A 17551-nucleotide genomic window follows, 5' to 3' on the forward strand; every position below is an offset into this window, starting at 1 on the left:
ATAGTTGCATGAGAACAGAGATCAAGCAATCCATGCTGAGTCTTCACTCAAAACAAGGATAAAATACATGCATTGCAAAAATTGAGATTCTTCATAAATCACTGTTGCCTGAAATTATCTTGCATTTTTCTTTTAAATTACGTTGTTTAGATTTTATCATCAGCTAATTAGAATAATTACATGCAATTATCTTGCTGCAGCAGATAACCATAAAACATAATAAATCTCAAGACATTTGCAGAATTACTGTTCAATGAAAACCACATTTAAACTCCAATATGTGAGCAACTTCAACCTCCTTTTTCAACCCATAAAGACTTTTAAGACTTTCAGTACTCTTTGTATTGTTTTTTTAACCCAAATTTGGCAACATAAAAGTCTATAATCTCCCACACCCTTCTCCTGGCTGACTTGGTATGCAATGAAACACAGGCTAACTCACAGCACAAAGTTCTTGAAGTCAGCTTGAGAGAGTTTACTAACACACTCCCGTAAGTTCTTAGAAAAAAACATCAAACTCCTAGTCCAAAAGCATTCCTGAATCTATTTACTGTCACAGATTAATGAATCAAATGGGCCAGTTATCTTGAGACAAAAAAAAAGTAACTACTGAAGATTCAAAGGAAGTCAAGAAAACAATTTTCTTGCTGGCTACACACTTTAAACGCAGCCACTCGTCTCAGACCACAAGCAGTCACACATCAAAATGCACTTGAAGCCATAGCGATGCCTCAGAAAAACATGTTGTTCTTGAGAGTTACCAAACACTTATCCTGCCACTACCAGCAAGAAGCTATGGTGGTTTTCTTACCCAAGAGAAAGTGACACCTGAATATCAGGAAATTCTGAAGATGCTATCGGCAAGACTAAATTACACCTGCGTGTGTGGTGTAATTACCTCATCAATATACAGTGAAAGGAAAATTCTTCAACCTTGACATCAATGTCCACACCTGCTAAAATAAATTCTTTTGACCTTTTCTCTCATTAATTCCAACACTTAGTGGTGGTTTTGGGGTGATTCATGTCGTTCAAAGCCAAAACAAAACCACCACTTTTACAGGAGGACCAACCTCCATTGGGGCTCCTGACTGAACCACACAGTGCTTGGTGCTTCTCTTTTGCTGGCAATACAAGTTTCTACATTTTTGTATTTCTGGCAAGCTCCTATTTCAGAGGCTGATAAGATCATCCCATAAACAGATCTAATTAACTCAACGTTTTCATCCCCAAAAACTGGAAGAATGACTTACTTGGGTCTCGACTGCTGTACGGCCATCCTGAGGCAGGTAAAAGGGGCAGCACAGGAGAATTTGCCCTGCTGTCATCCTCCACTTGCTGTGTTATATGTCTGACAGTTTCTTTGTTTTTCCTGTTCTTCCTGCGGCCCGTGGGCTGCCAGCCATCCCCTCCTTGCTCTGAGAACCCACTCTGTATTGCACTATCCTTGGCAGAGTGCAGCTCACCCCCTCCGTAGTGGGACGGGGACACCTGCTCCTCTTTGATACGCATAGACCCATAGCCCATGTCACTAGCCCAGAGAGACTGGGATGAAATGTCTTCGTGGCTGTCTGCTTTTGGTTCTTGATCCTCTTTCCCATAACTGCTCCCTCCCTCGTGGCAGCTGGCAATGGCTGAGTCCCCAGAGGAGTTTGCTGGGCTGGTTCTCCGAGCCAGCCATGGGGATATACTCCTGCCAGCCACCACTGCCGAGATCAGAGCGTCCGTGCTGCTGCTGGAAGGGGCTCCCAGCTCATAATCAACGAGGTCCTCCGAGGCATCAGACTTGATGCTTATGTCCAGAGCTGCTTTGATGAAGTTGTGACAGGCCTGCACGATGTCTGTCATCTGCAGGTAGCTGGCGGCCGACATCACCTCGATGACGTTCCTGCTGGTCAGCGCCAGGTGTGCCGAGTACATGAAGTCAATGATTGCCTTAAAGCCCTGGGCGGTGACAATGTCCAGGTGGGTGACTGTGGCCTGGTCTGAGGTTTTCTGCACCTGGCAGTAGAGGGTTTTGAAGTAGCGGCTGCTGCCCAGGAGGACGTTTTTGTGAGCCTTGAAGATCTTGCCCTCCACGATGATGCAGACGTCGCACAGGATGCCGTGCTGCCGCTGCTCGTTCAGCTCCCGCAGCAGGTGACGGTAGTGGGAAGCAATTTCCATATCTTCCTTTCGGTTATTCATCTGGAGATCTTTATGTTTCCTCTTCCACAAGTCCTGCAGGGGGAAGGAAATGATAGGATTACAAAATCCAAGACAAACCTCGGGTTGTACCAAAAGAAGCAACGGGTTCATCTGGGAAGAGTGCCACAAATACAGCTACTGCCTGCAATGCCTCCACAATCATTACAAAATGCACCTTACTTTGGCCAGACTTCAAATAATTTACATTAAAAAGGACTAGATTTGAAGCCAATCCTCCAGTGGCTCGTAACATCCCAGAGCAAATGTTTCTTTAAATTACTACAAACTGTAAAAAAAAAAACATCTGAAGTAAGTAGAGAAGAACAGCTGTCAGTTTTTACTGTGAATTTGTTGAAATCTGGTTTTGAAAGAGATACTGCACTTGAAACCATGCTCAGATGCCCACAGCCTACTGAGGGGCACACTGTAACACATTTTCCTCAAGGGAACAAGCATTGTGTGCAGCACATAGAGGAGCTGAAATCCTCAAACAGCAAGAGCCAATTGAACCCAGCACTTCCCTAGTTATACTCCCGTGGAGGGGCTGTAAAAATAGTTTAAAAGTCACAAGAGCAACAAGCAAATCCAAGACAAGCTCTAAGTCCCCACCCAAACTAAACTGGCAATAGATAACAACAATGAAATTAACGTTATTTGAAGCTGAACTACTTACAAGCAATACTTTGCAATAAACCTGTTATTTCCTTGCTTTACATCTCCAAGTTTACCCTGCAGCCACCCCCAGATACTGAGTAGAGAACTTCTCATGATCACCTAAAGAAAGGATCCTTATGACCAACATGAAGGTGAGAAAAATTCACAGGGCACTTGAACACCTTTCATAAAATTTGGCAGTATTATCCAAAATAAAAGGCTAGCTGGTGCCTGCAGCAAGGTATCTTTTAATTTATGTCCAGCTTATCCTCCTCTTACACCCCAAAACAGAAAAGAAGTCCTAAATGTTGACAGCAATCAGCAGTGTGAGGATTTTCAGATTGAATTTTTTCCAGTTACTATCTTTGCAACTCCATATTTACCTTTGATGTCACAGCTTTACAAATCCTCTGGCATTCAATTCTGCCATTTTCTCTAGATTATACCACTTTTTTGGAACTTATTATACAGATTTATCTACCACGGAACAGTGGTTTAGTAGTCCAACTATTCAAGAGCACCAAGGTGAAGGATAGTTTACTCCTTTCTCTCAGAAGCTTAAAATTTGTTCCAATACAAAAAGTCCCAACTGTAGAATTGATATGAGTGTCCACATGTCAACACACAACTGTAAATTGGACCCAGTTCCAAATGTTATTATTTGCAGGCACACTCATCAGAAGCTTGGGTTTAGCTACTGGTTGTTACTTATAAAAACAAAACCTCTGAGGTTGTACAGCCTTAAAGCACACATGGTTGAGGGTTAGCACTGGCTTTAAGGAGGAGCTCCCAGCCTGGAGCACCTTTCCAACATGCACAGAGCTCACACACAAGCTCAGCACCATCTGCTCCCACTGGCTCGCAGCAGTGGGCAGCGCAGCCGAGATTCAGGAAGTTTCCTTGGCACATTCAAGTGTGTTTCCTGGGCTGTGGAACACAGATCCACAAGTACCCTGCCCCCTTCCCCTGCCCTGTGCTATTATTATCATTGGCAGGAGCAAAATAGCTGCAGTTTAGTCACTGTGGGCTGGAAAAGCACCTCCCAGCCCACAGAACATCGGTGAGGAGGGAACCTTCTCCTAGAGAGACACCTGATGATTCAAAAGTTCAAGCTATGCAAGACTGCTCCAAGCTCCTCCAGTTCTTCAAGCATGGAGCTGCCTCTCTGCAGCCCCAAAAAATCCTAATTTGCAAGGCCAGCTGGTCCCTGATCTTTGAGAAATGTTTGCTTCCCTCTAGAGGACCTTCTTCCTGCAACACAGGCAGGATGAACTGTGTTCATCCACTTCAAACCATGCAGCTTTTCTGCAGAATTAAGCACAGAATGCACAGGGAAGCCAATATTTTCTTTTTTTTTTTTTTATTGAACTGAAAGAGGTCAATACCAGTGCGGCTGCACACACCTATTTACCACAGAAATCTGCCCAGAGACCTCAAACCAAATCCTCACCCAGACACCATCTCTGCCTCAAATAAACAAAATAAGTCAATGAAAATCAAACCAAGAATCAAGGCTGGGGAGTATGGAAAGAAAAATAAATTAATTTTCAGGTGTTTGGCCTGAAAAGGTTGTGATGGCACCAGCCAGCACAGCATCTCTCTAAGCCAGGCTCTGGAGGTGGCTGCCAGCACTTCCCAACATCTCCATGTTGGAAAGAACCACCTCTTAAAGCAGAGTGACAGCTCAGTTTTGTCTTTATTCCAGAAACCACTACTGCATCTACTTTTAGGAGCTGAAGAGTCAGCTTAGTCCCCTCAGGAAATATGAATTGCCACATAGGATAAAGTGAGCTGTCCATCACCAGTCGTGTCTCCAACAGCTGCCATATCCACACAATTCAGGGGAAGATGGAAGAAAACCTCAGAGCCCACAGTGAGGAAAGGGTCAGAATGTTCTGGATATGGCATTTCCTTTCACTGCTCCTTCATGGATATTAAAATCCATATTCCTGCATGAACTCCAAGGAACTGTGGGGAGGAGGGACAGGAAATATCCTACAAGGGTAATTTTCTCTTCCTCAACTTCATACAGATTAGCATCACAGTATTTGTCAATGTCTCCACTTGCTCTTGTGAATTTATTGCACATTTTTCCTTCTTGAACTGGAAATAGTCTTGAACTGGAAATGGTATCAATTCCTTGAGATTTTATTTCTTCGCTATCTCATACATTTATTCAGTTTAGTTCATTGGGTCAGGTCTCCCCCCCACTGATAACATTCACTTCAGATACATTTTGTCCTTTTTCAAGCTGCCTGTGGCAGAAATACAGAATTTCAAATATGTCTCTTGCTACTTTTGGTTTAGACTGGAGCAGTTTGAGGTTCAGGCATTGACATGGATGGATGGATGGATGGATGGATGGATGGATGGATGGATGGATGGATGGATGGATGGATGGATGGATGGATGGATGGATGGATGGATGGATGGATGGATGGATGGATGGATGGATCTCTTGCTCATCTCTTTAGGAAATAGAAGATAAAGTCAGAGAAAAGATACCAGGGAATTTTTACTAAACACAAGGACACAAAAATCTCTGCAAGACTCCTTCCTGACCACTGAGGTGGGCACATTACAGCTCCTTCAAGCAAGCAGTGAGGTGGATACTCCCGTGTTCACTGTAATCAATAAAATGTAACAGTTTCCAAATCAGGAATTATTACTGTAGATGTCTTGATCTTCCTCTGTCACAAGGTCTGCTCCCTCACACCCATCACTCCACATCCAACATCTGTCACAGCATTGTACCTTTTAAACAAGAGGTCTTTAGGGGAGAAAATTAAATATGCCTCAAATTCAGAGGAATTAATTAGTTTTCTGTCTACCCATGTCAAACCAGAACATCCGTTTAATGTCAAGGATCACCAGGGAATTAATCCAAGTTAAATTTAAGGCAATTTGCTAGTAGTTAAAAATTCAGGAAGCTTTAAAACCCTGTTCTTGTGTTCCAATTTCACATGCTGTTTTGCGGCTTGTTGATGGTTTGTTTTTCTTTTTTTTTTTTTTCCTTTCCCTGGTAAGGATATTTATTTCCACTTAAAAAACATTGTGGAAAGATTTCTTCAGAAAAGCTGCACCCTTCAAACTTCTGCAGAAGCAGAGTGAAGATGGAATAAACTGGAGATTTCTTAGAAACAGACCTCAAAGATTAATGATGTCTTCTTTTGGTTTATCTCAGGTCTTTTTAGTACATGAAGGCTTTAAAAGTTGAGCATCTACCAGAATTCTTTAGGCCACATGGCCACGACAAAACTTTCCAGGAAGCCAATGAACTAGAAAAGCTCAGCTGAAGATTTTCCACAAAATAAAATTGTATCAGATCAGGCTTTCTTCATAAGCCAGTTCACAGGCAGTACAGTAACTCAAGTCTATTACTCCTCCAAAAAGAACTAAAAAAAAATGTCCCAAACCAAACCATGGCACTTAACAGCAAAAAGAACACAAAGTGAGCAGATTTAAGAGTCACTTTCATGCAAACTTCTATAAAATACAGGCTTGCTTTTATTTCTCATATCAGAAAACCCTGGTCTTGAAGTAAGCATAAATAATTTATACAATCTTTAACCCTAGCTAGAGTGAACCTATGAAAGTGGTTTATTTTGCACTGCCAGTACAGTTATTTAAACATGAAAATAGCATCTAATGGCACAGTAGGATTCTAAATCACACTTCACTTCCCATTGGAAAGGTTTTAAGAAGAGTAAATATTTATTTACTGGCAAATTTCTCAGTCCAGGAATGAGTCTCCTAACCAAAATCTTAACATCACTAAAATTAGGGGGAACAAATTTGTTGCAGCTAAATCTTAGTGCATTACTTACATTTTGACAAAAAGTCACAGATGACAAATGAATTGCACACAAAATCCTCTACAGAGCAGTCCCCTGGGAAAAAGTGGGGACAAAAATAAACTTCCTTCCCTCAGAAAGAAAACAGGGGAAAAAAAAGGCCTGGAGGGAGGTTTGTTTTTTTGGTTGTTTTTTTTTTTTGGAGGGGGAGGGGGATTGCTGTTGTTAGGATTTGTTGATTAGTTACTTTTTCTTTTCTGAGAATGTAAGAGAACTGAAGATTTAAACTACATGGCATTTCATCTGTATCAACTTTCTCAGCATGTTTCTCCACTTAATACCAAGGACCAAAGGTGAAGAGCACCAAAATGCTCACTAGTGCACTCCTCCACCACTCTGCTCCCTAGAGAAAACATGCCAACTGGAATTTAACCAAAAATGTGTTGTTTCCTCCCCCCTCTCCCTTCAGAGAAAAGTAAAAACAGATTAAGGAAGAACTCCAATTCACTCCAATGCTTTATTACACAAAAACCCAACAAACACACCCCACTTCTCTGCTTCCCCTGTGTCCTGTCCATGTTTCCACTCCCAAGACATTCCAACATTTTTAAAATTCCTCTGCAAAGGAGCTCTGTAAGGTGAGATTGGGCTTGAAATGCTTCCTTGCACAACAAGACACTGTGTGCATGCAAGTTCCACTTTTATCCAGTTAAAGACAACAGAAATGCACAGGATTCCTACTCCCCATCTGCCCTGTGCTGAAAAGAATGGAGAACAAAACCCCTTAGGAACTGAAAAGAACAGTAAAGGAGAGAAAAAGGAGTCTTCATGGAGGGTAACTCTGCAAAGACACTGCTCAGGAGCTTCACAAGCACAATCTCCACAACAGCAGTGTTTTCTCACACCTGTGTTTGAGGAACAGCAGCACACAATTCTGAAAGAGTTTCAATTTCTTGATACTATATAACATCAAATTACATTCACATTATCATCTTTGTCCAAAATAGATATAAGTAACAGCTTACAAAAATGAACAGTTGCCAAAAAAGAAACTCCTTTACCCTATTCTGATTCCTGAAACCAATCATCCCTTGTTTTTTAAGTTGGTCATCCCAACCACAACTCTGAACCGGAGGAGGAAGAGGCAGATGTTTGTAAATAGCTCAAACCAGAGCCTTGGGCCAGAGGGGTCACTCAGGGCTCAGGGTTTCATGCAAACAAGGAGCAGCACTTCTCCCTGATGAGCAGGGATGGGAAGGTTTAACTGCAGCCCAACACTGCAGGGGCTCATGGGCTGGAAGAAAATAAAAGTTTCACCATTCACCTTGAGAAGAACTATAGAAGTACAGAAAGGGCAGGGATTTGGGAGGCACGTGATTTTCAGTAAACTTAAAGAAAAATACTAATTCCATTTTCATTACCAAATTTGATAGCCCCACTGAATTGTCAGTGATTGCAGGGCAAAAAGAGGCCCAAATCCCTACACAAATTTATTAACATTGGTCTGCTCAGGATTCACTAAAATTTCTCCAACTTCAAGCCAACATTGCCCCATCATAGAGAACATTAAAACAATATCTCTGTTTAGAATCTGTAGCAGACACAATCCAGAAAGTCCATGAGTAAAGTTCAAACAGCAGAGTAGAACACTGCACACTTCCAGCATTTCACCATCCATTAAAGCTTTGTTTCCACAGTCCAAACAAGAACAAGGAAAATCTAACTCCAGCAGCACAACTTAAAATAGCAGGGAGTCATCATTAAACATTTCACTCTACTCCCAAACTTTAAACCATAGACTTGGCTGTGGCCTTCCACTTGTCAAACTATCCACCTGAAGTTAAGGGTCAGCCAATGTGCAGGAGCTGGGCAGCAAAAAAGGGCAATCAAAACACAGGATTTCAGAGAAAAATCCATTTATTAACCTTCATTAGCTCTGACAGCACATGAAGAATTTCAAGAGAAAACCAGGACTGAAAATGAGAGGTAAGTGAAAACTGCTGTCCTCCACATTGTGGGAGGAGAGTAATTAGAATTCAAAATTTAGAAACCGTAAAGTTAAAAATTTTAGAGGGAAAAAAAGACCAGATATGCATATTTTGCTATATTGTTATTAAAAGTAACAAGTGATTTTTGCAGATTTAGTTAATGAAAACATGTAAACTGCAACGTTGAATAAATAAACAAATGAAATCCAAGACAATTACTTCTTACCAGTAACAAACTGGGTTCCAGGTCTAGTGTTTCTCCTACAACAGCTGAGGACATCAACAGCCCCAGGGCAGCACAGGTAGTGCCCTGCTTGTGACCTTCTGACAGCACTGGTGTGAACTCTTGTAGGAGAAAGACAGAACTATGACAAAAAACAAAACCAGAACAAATTATTAGCAATAAACTAACAGTGAAATGTTTTGAAGTCCTTTCCCTCCAAACTCACAGTTATGGCATCCTTACTTGTGACTTAATGAATTCCAAAAAAGTCAACTCCAAGCATATCAATACATTGAAATTAATTAAAGTCTGGCTACCACTTTGTAATAATGTAAACAAGAGTTACTTCTTAAAGGTATGGGAACAAAAAGGTCTAATTTTAGCTACTAAAACTTCAATCAGACCCTTGAACAACAGGGTTTCCTGTTTGGGAGCTTTTCAAAACATTCTCACTTTAATGACTCTTTAAAGAGACTCACCTTATCTGACCTATAAAATACTGAGCTTTAAAAGCTACCAGAACAGCTCCTGAAAGAAATTTGCAGTGGAACACTCAGGAGAATTTGCTCTCAAAATGTTTAGCTGCCACTTTCTAGTGGCTGACACCAGCCACTGGAAAGAGACCAAACAATCCCAAGATTTGTAAAGTTTTGTGTAAAATACAAATATTTAGGTATAGTAAGCCACATTTACAGACAGGCTTCTCAGAGAAAACCTGAGTATTTATGGTTACAAGGTACAAGGAGTAGGAATAGTTCAACTACACCAAGGCTTCTGTCTGTGAGGACATATTCACTAAAACTATCATCTTAGACACCTATTTTTCTTGTATAAAACAGACTCTTTTCTTCAGAGTAGCATATACACCACACTGGCAACATTTAAAATCTAACACTTCTGAGTCTACTTTATTAAAAACTTCATATTTTTAGTAATAATAAAGTCCTTTTTGATCTCTGCATTCAAACATCCTCAATACACAGATTAGCTCTCTTAATGAAAATAAGCTATAAATCAATATTGGTGATTTCAAGACTGACCTTCTGCAGTAACAGATTGTGAAAGGAAACATCAGAAGATAAAAGTTAAGGAAGCTTTTCCAACACAAATTAATGCCATTATAGAAGGTGAAATAAAATATCAAATAAACAAACAAAGTAATTAGGAAAATCCAAGCATTCTTATGGCAAACTGCAGAACTGAAAATCTTGAAAACAAATATGACCCAATTGAAGCAAACACCAGTGACTTTGTTCTCTGTTTCTATTCTGGACTGCCAAGTCTTGCCTTTCTCTATTTCTGATTGCTTCTCCATAGCAATTGTTTTGGCGAGCTCCTTTTAGTGCTGTTATTTGGACAGTTAAGAAAAAATAAAGGAGTGAAGTGAGGGAGCCAGAGCAACCCAGACACACGGGAAACTACTTTGTTAGCAAAGCGTAACAAGGTGTATGTATTTCTACTGTTAAAACTCTCACTTACACCTGTCCCAGAGCACAAAAAGAGCCAGAACAGATTGGTAAAAATGGCAAAGCTGAGCCCTGCACTTTGTCTTCTTTGCTTGGAGCTCTGCACCTGTTTCCCTGCTGTGATCAAACAGATGAGAACTGAGGGACCGTGATGGTTGGAGGCACCTCTGCCACAAGGAAGGAGCAGAACAGCCACAGGTATTTCTCCAATTCTTGCAGATGACCAAGATTTCTAAATGAGCCTTTGTTATAATTGTTAAGTCAAGTTTTATGAGGAAGTTTCAGCTCTCATAACAACGTTCTCTCCAGGTCCCCTTTCTCTTTCCTACACCACATGACAAAAATATCTTTGAAATGCTGAGAGCTTACCGATACTTGAAAGTGTTTCCTGTCAGCAAAAATAAACCTTGCAATGTTTCACAGCTGGACAGTGCATGTTTCAATGAAGAGAGGAGAATGGTCTCTGCTGAGAAGCTCCAGAAGGTTCATCAGATGTCCTGTGTTTGGGAATGGAAAGAGTAGGAGGCAAAAATTAAAATCCAAATTTTAACTCAATGCAAAGCCCTTCAGTGTCACACAATTACAAGCAATGTTTAAAATAACTGCACATTTACAACACTGTTTGCCATTTTAACAAGAAACATTCTGATATATTCCTATAATTAATCACACAGGAAAAATTATTTAGCCCTTGTGTTAATGTAAAGAAGGAGTTTAACATACTAGTGTTAAGACTGTCAACAAATCCTGACTATGCTTCCAGAAGTGCTTTGAAAATGTCACTCTAAAAAACCAGCAGTTTATAAAAGGATTTAAAAAAATTTAACAACATAGTTTCAGTTGACATGTAAGTTTCAGTTAATGTTTCTGTGCCCTCTGCCACCCACAAGCTTTAAATGGGGTTGGAATTAATCTCACCTCATGGTTATAGTGATTCCCCTCCAAACCAAAATATTTGCCTAAGGTTACAGAAAAATCATGTGTCCATGCTGTGTGAAAGGAACACATTTGAATTTTATTCCCATCCATCTCGACCCAATCACAGCCTTCAAAAGCCAGCAATGACCCCCAGATTTTAACCACAAAGGTACTGAGGAAAGCACTTTGCTTCTCTTGCAAACATAGAAAACTTTAAAAAAAAAAAAAACCCAAACAAACAACCCAAACACAAAAATGAAGATGTAAATAACTAACAGAAGCTTTACTTTCCATGCCTGTAAAAGCTATGCACCTGAAATGCAATATTCCAGTGGGTAACAAGCTGCTGATCCCACAGGATGCACCTTTGCACCGGGGCACAGGTGTGCGCACCCAGTTCCAGCTGCTCGCCCGCAGAAATATTTCCACTGCACTTGCATTTCCTCTGCATTTCCCTTATTCATTTCCCCAGAACTTCCAGTCCTGTCCATCTGCCTGTCTCCCATCCTGGTACAATAACAGTTGCTCAAATCATTCCCCTGTTTTTGATCTCTGCTCCCTCTCTCATCTGGGTGCACCAGAAGAACAGACCCAACACTACTCATGACATGGACCCTGTAGAACACAGCAAGAACTTGGCAGAACTGGCACAGGGTACCAGGCTTGAGAAGCCTGATGTCATCAAAAAAATATAAGAATTTAACTCCAGATATATCTGCTAATCTAGCAGCAAAGATTAAAAAACAACCTGAAAAATTCAAATGCCTGTGGCTCACATGACACTTACCTGTCCAAGTGCCATTAGATCTCCTTAAGATCTCCTACAAGATCCTAAGTTTTTACTTTAAAAAGACACAGAGGAAATCTAAGCAAAAAACCTCTGCCCTTGTGCATCTATTAGTCAAAAAAACAACACAAAAAGTACCTTAAAAAAAAAGAGGATTAGAGAACTGTAAACTTTTCACACTGGGAATTGCCCTGAAGAATGGTTTCCCCCAAACTTTCTCATTGGTTTTTGGCTTTTGAATCAGGGGATCTTTGCCAAAGTTCCCAAACTCAATATGTAAAAGGGGAGGGAGCCAAAGGAGGAAGAATCACGAGGTGATTTTTAAAAAGAAGAAAATCGGGGGTAAAAACCAAGAGAAAGATCACCTAAAAGACAGAAAAGACACACAAGGAGTCATGAATAATCTAAGAGTAAAAGAATCAACCAGTGCAAAACTAAAGATAACACATGAAGGGCTCTGAGAACAACCTAATTCTGTTTGTGTAATTCATGGGACAAGCCCTCTGTGCCTTGGGTAAGGATCCTGTTTTACTTTTTAGCACAAATCTCATAATCCAGATTTGAGGAAAAAAAAAAAAAGGGTGGGGAGGGAGTGAAGCCAAGAAGGAGACATTGGTAACAAGAAGGAAGTCAAAAAGCTCATTTTATATTTAGCCACCACCTCATTCTCCAGCCTTATAGTAGCAGGACTGTTAAGAGCAACTGGGCCCTGACTACTTCATTTATTGGCACTTAAATTAGTTGGGTTTGGATATTTTAAGCACCTAATGTCCAATACAGACCATTGATTCTTCTGTTTCGTGGCATGATCTGAGCACTAGTCAGGAAGGCATTTCCTCTGATGCTGTATCAGTGCAAAAGGTGCAAAGTTGGTTTAACCCTTTCCTCTAAGAGAGTGAGCCAAAGCCCTGAAATACTGAAATATCAGCTTTCTGCAGAGCCCTTCTGCATGGGGTGAGAAATACCAGGAAGCAAACTCACTTGGATGGAATATGCAGTTTGTTCAATACATGGCAAGGAAATAATTAGGAAAGATAACTAGGTATTTTAATATACAGAGGTATAAATATATTCTTTAATATACAATACCCTGCTCATTTTCTAAGTAGGGTTCTTGGGCAGGTGAGGTCCTGGTACACACTGACATTCTCCTTAACAAGTGTATTTTAGCTCATGCACAAGCTCATAGATGTGTTTGTAGAGTTTTTTTGACACCTTGGTGCCTCTTTCCAGTACAGGAGATGCCAACTCAGAGTCACTATAAAGCAAACACAGGACAACTTCCAACATTTGCAGGGTGTTGTTCTTCCCAAGGGCACACACGAGTCAAGTGAGCAGCAGGACAAGATCATCACTGTCTAGGCTGGGATAAAAGCCAGCCACAGCCCCCAAAATCAAGGCAAAAAGGTGAATTTCAGCTCTAATCCAGCATCTACCTGTCACATTTCAGCAAAGCCACCTCTGCCCTCTTGTGCCAGGGACATCCTTACCTATGCACAACTGAACTCTGCCAAGTGGGAACACATTTCCATCTCATTGGAATGGCTGTCAAGGATCTCACCCTGTGCCCAGGAGCTATTCCAAACCAGCAGCTCAGCAACAGCCTGATGCTTCTTAAATACAGGGGTATGAAAGAAAGTTAAAGCAACTGTTCAGAAAATAACTGCACCACAGCTGACTTGGTAAGGGACAGCAAACCCCACCCACAGCCTCTGGACTCCACCACATCCCAGAGGGAATTCACCCAGGACTTCACACTGGTTTGCCTTTATGAAGAATAAGCACTTTTAGTACAATTTTTCACCAGGATAACTGAAAATGTTTGGGAGAGCTGAGTAAACCCCTGTTTCAGAGAAGGGGAAATGGGTAACAAGAAGTTACACACCAGCACATTCAATCAAAGCTGGAGGATGGGAAGTGAGTCCCAAAGAGCAGCTTTGAGGATGGGAACTGAGTCCCAAAGAGCAGCTTTCCCTCTAAATTGGACACTCTTGTGCATCCAAGGCAGCACAAATCAGAAATCTATTGATCTGTTTAGGGAAGTTGAGATTCTTCCCTCTTGCAGCTCAAGGAAAGAAGCCCCACACGAAGTGATGTAGGCTTTTATTTCTCATCCTGTCTAAAGGAGTGCAGATCCAGAGGGAACTGAGAAACCCACCTGAAGGTTGTGTTTAAGGGGGCTGCAAACACAAACATACAAAAAATCCTCAGGAAGGGAATAAAGTGAAGTGAAGCAACAAATTTTAACACTGGAGCCCTGACTGTTTGTGTGCTTGCCCAAATATCACCAAAACTCCCACGGAGATGCTTTGGGGATGCAGTAGGATGGCAGGATTTCCTACAGACCAAATTCCTGCCTCAGGTCCTAACATGACCCCTGCTCTGCGCACACAACCTGCTCACTTTCACTATGAACACACTCCCAGTTTCAAATATCACACACAGAAAACACAGGTGAGCTCCACACTTCAAAACATTCCAGCCTAGTGCAAGCCAGGAGCGAAATATAAAAATGGAATTAATCTCTGCGTGTAAAGTGTCTGAATTTTCCAGGGTAGTGCTCCCAGCCAGGAGTGGACACAGATTGCTGCCTCCTGAGAATTATAACAGACATGTGGGATAACCATTACAACTGCAGGTAGGTCTTCAAAGACTTCAACTAAACCCTCTCTCCCTGCCCTTCTGTTTGCCCATTAAAATAGGAGCATGGAAAACCCCTGTGAATGCTTTTTACCAATTTAGGGGGAGTCTGGAAAGCGTTACAGAGTGCTCTGGAGCAGCCAGAAAAACCAGCAACACGAAGGGAAAAATGTCCTGGGAAAGGTTGAGCTGTTTATGAAATAATTCTGCCCTGAAAGCAGGCAGTGGCAGTTTGGATTGGGTGTCAGCCTGCTGCTGCTGGGAGGAGAGGAAACTTTGCTTAGAAACTTCAAAAACACGGATCTAAAAAAAAAAATTTAAAAAAAAAATCCACCCAAGTGGATAGCAAAGACAAAAAGAATATGCTGAACCTCACAGAAACACAGCACATCACCAGAGGAAAAGAAAGCAGGCAATTAAGAGATCTTCCAAACATGAGGCATTTTTCCTTTTGACAGAGGGCTGCTGGGGAGGGGGGAGCTGCTAAACTGGTTTTCCTCAAAGCACTTCCAGATATTAAAAAAAGAAAAAAAAATCCTCTCGCAAGGAACATATCCACTGTTGTACAACTGTCCCAGAAAACAAAGACCACGGGGAGAAAGTGGCCCATTTTCTCCAGCCTCCAAGAACCCCAAGTACAGGTCATGTTTTCAAAGGCTCAGTCCTACACACCCCAGATCAGAGCAGCATTTCAAGCACAGAAATAAACACCTAAGGTGAGAGTTACTAGAATGCCTCGTTTTTGGTACCAGCCTGAAATTGACTCTGAAATTGCACCCAGGCGAACACACAGCCTCTGAAAACAACCGCGAGTGAAGTTTCACTGTGAGTGAGTTTCCCCCTCCTGGACACGCTGCATCAAAACCAAAAGATTCGTTTTCTATTTCAGTTATCCCATGAACGCACCAAACCACGGGATATTTTTCAGCAATTTGGGAGCCCCCTGAATCCTGTCCTGTAGCTCATTCTGCTCTGCCTGCTCCCTGTCAGCTCCCAAGAAACACCTCAAAGCTGTAATTCCTCACCACATGTTGAAAATATTGTGACTAATAATACACTCCACCCATTTTTTTTCCATCACTAAGGATTTCAAAATATAAAACTTGACAAACAGTGAGAGAGTTTAGAAGGGGAAAGTCAAATTTTTTTTCCAATTAAAAGAGGCTTTTAAAGCATAAAAGTGAGGTATTGATTAAAGTGAAAGAGCTATCCAGTCACAGAAAGCTTCTTCTTCAAAAATTATGTTTTTCTCACTATTCTTGGGTATCACTGCCTTTTCTTATAATCCCCACAGGGAAATAAAAAGAGAAAAAATACTCCCTGTCTTTTTTGAGAAAACACATTTAAGGCATTAGTAGCAGGGCTGATCTGTGCATACAGAGAACCCACACTCAATAAATACTTGATTGAGTCCACAAACTGAGACCTACATCTCAATGACAGCAACTAAATGCTAAAAATGATACCAGTGATGCAATTAAAACGCATGCACGAACTTTGGTACAGGTGTCTACAACGCCACTGTTTGCTAAACACATCTCCTAATTAGCATGGCTTTAAACAATGCTGATAATAATCCCGTTCTGTAAGGCTTGCCAAATGAATCATTGGGATTGCAAAATAAAAAGCATGAGGAATTCATTAAAGAGCTGTTAAACTCTCCTTTGTTTATCTTTCCCCGGTCAGGTGTAAAAATAAATAAATATGGGTTTATGTCTCCGGATTCTGTCCGAATGCTCCGCTCCACAATAACGTGCCGGGGAAGAACCTCCTCAGGAGGTACCAACATCTTCTTTTTTTCCTCTCCGCTTCAAAAGAGAAATCCTCCCACTATTACAGTCCTGAAAATCTGCTCCATTCTCTATTTGTCATCTGGGATTGAGTTATCAGACACTACTTGTATTACTTTGGGAACTGACATGTCTATTTACAGAGACACAAAGGCAATCCAGCAGCACAACCCCTGCTTTTCCCAGCACCTCTCCTTCTCCCCTCCGCCAAATTCTACCAGCACTTTTTTCTGGGGAGAGGGGAGGACACCTCACTAGTTTCCCAGCATGACAGAGAACATTTCCAGCCACTTTTGCACTTGTTACAGCCTTATGAAAAATCACCTATATCCCCCCCAAAGGAACAGCATTATTCTTTCAAGGCTTTTTTTGTTTGTTTGCTTGTTGGGGTTTTTTGTATTTCTTTTTTTAAAAGAGGGTCACTTCCCCCATTTCAGCCTGCAATTAAAATGGAGGCAAGGCCAGGCGATCTATGTCTGGCTTTAGGGGGAGACAATAACCCAAAACAGGCCTGGCTTTAAAAAAAAAAAAAAAAAAAAAAAAAAAAAAAAAAAAAAAAGAGAGAGAGGAGAGGGAGAAAGAGAAAGAGACACGCAGAAAGAGAGAAATACAACATGCTTCACCAGTATTATTACCTCATCCCTTTTTCCAAGCAGTTTTGAACCACACTCCTGACAAACTCTTGGTCCAACTTGCACGGATGCTGGTTTTTAGGGGGCGGAAAGGGTTTTAATGCTGGAGCCGGGATTGAGGCTGGCTATCCGCAAGTGGAGCTGCTGTTAAAATGCCCCCTTGTCTCTTCTCCTCTCCCTTGAGCTGGGTGTTGACGCAGCAGAAATTACCAGCTGGAAAATTCCCCTTTTGGAGGTTACGGGGAGGAGGGGGGGGCGGGCGGAGGAGCGAGGGGAGGGGAGGGCCGGGGGAGGGGGGTTAAACCCGGCACTTACCAAGTTAAGCCATCCACCCACACCAAATAGGACATCGCGTCCCAAAGAAGGCTCCGTGCCCCCCTCGGCGGGCAGGGCGCGACCGGCCGCGCTCCCCCCGCGGCGGGCGGCCAGTGGGGGGAATAGCGGGGATAAAAACGGGGATAAAAGCGGGCAT

The 17551-nt window shown here is 41.7% G+C and overlaps 1 protein-coding gene across 6 annotated transcripts in view; it reads right to left on the reverse strand.

Annotated features, from left to right (window-relative positions):
* ZBTB46 (zinc finger and BTB domain containing 46) overlaps positions 1-17551 on the reverse strand; it is a 48479-nt gene that overhangs the window by 30666 nt on the left and 262 nt on the right. Inside the window, exons 1-5 of one of the 6 annotated variants that reach the window (XM_063172430.1) lie at positions 17395-17544; positions 17083-17292; positions 10682-10809; positions 8850-8988; positions 1254-2220 (exon numbers count right to left, since the gene is read on the reverse strand). In XM_063172430.1, the coding sequence (XP_063028500.1) occupies positions 1254-2220; positions 8850-8903 (1021 nt within the window). In that variant the 5' untranslated portion in view covers positions 8904-8988; positions 10682-10809; positions 17083-17292; positions 17395-17544. Of the gene's footprint in view, positions 1-1253; positions 2221-8849; positions 8989-10681; positions 10810-17082; positions 17293-17394; positions 17545-17551 lie in introns of those variants that run through there. The other 5 variants (XM_063172431.1, XM_063172436.1, XM_063172432.1 and 2 more) reach the window with 5 other exon arrangements.

This window comes from Melospiza melodia, chromosome 19, assembly GCF_035770615.1.
Source record: "Melospiza melodia melodia isolate bMelMel2 chromosome 19, bMelMel2.pri, whole genome shotgun sequence".
Classification (NCBI taxonomy): Eukaryota; Metazoa; Chordata; class Aves; order Passeriformes; family Passerellidae; genus Melospiza; species Melospiza melodia.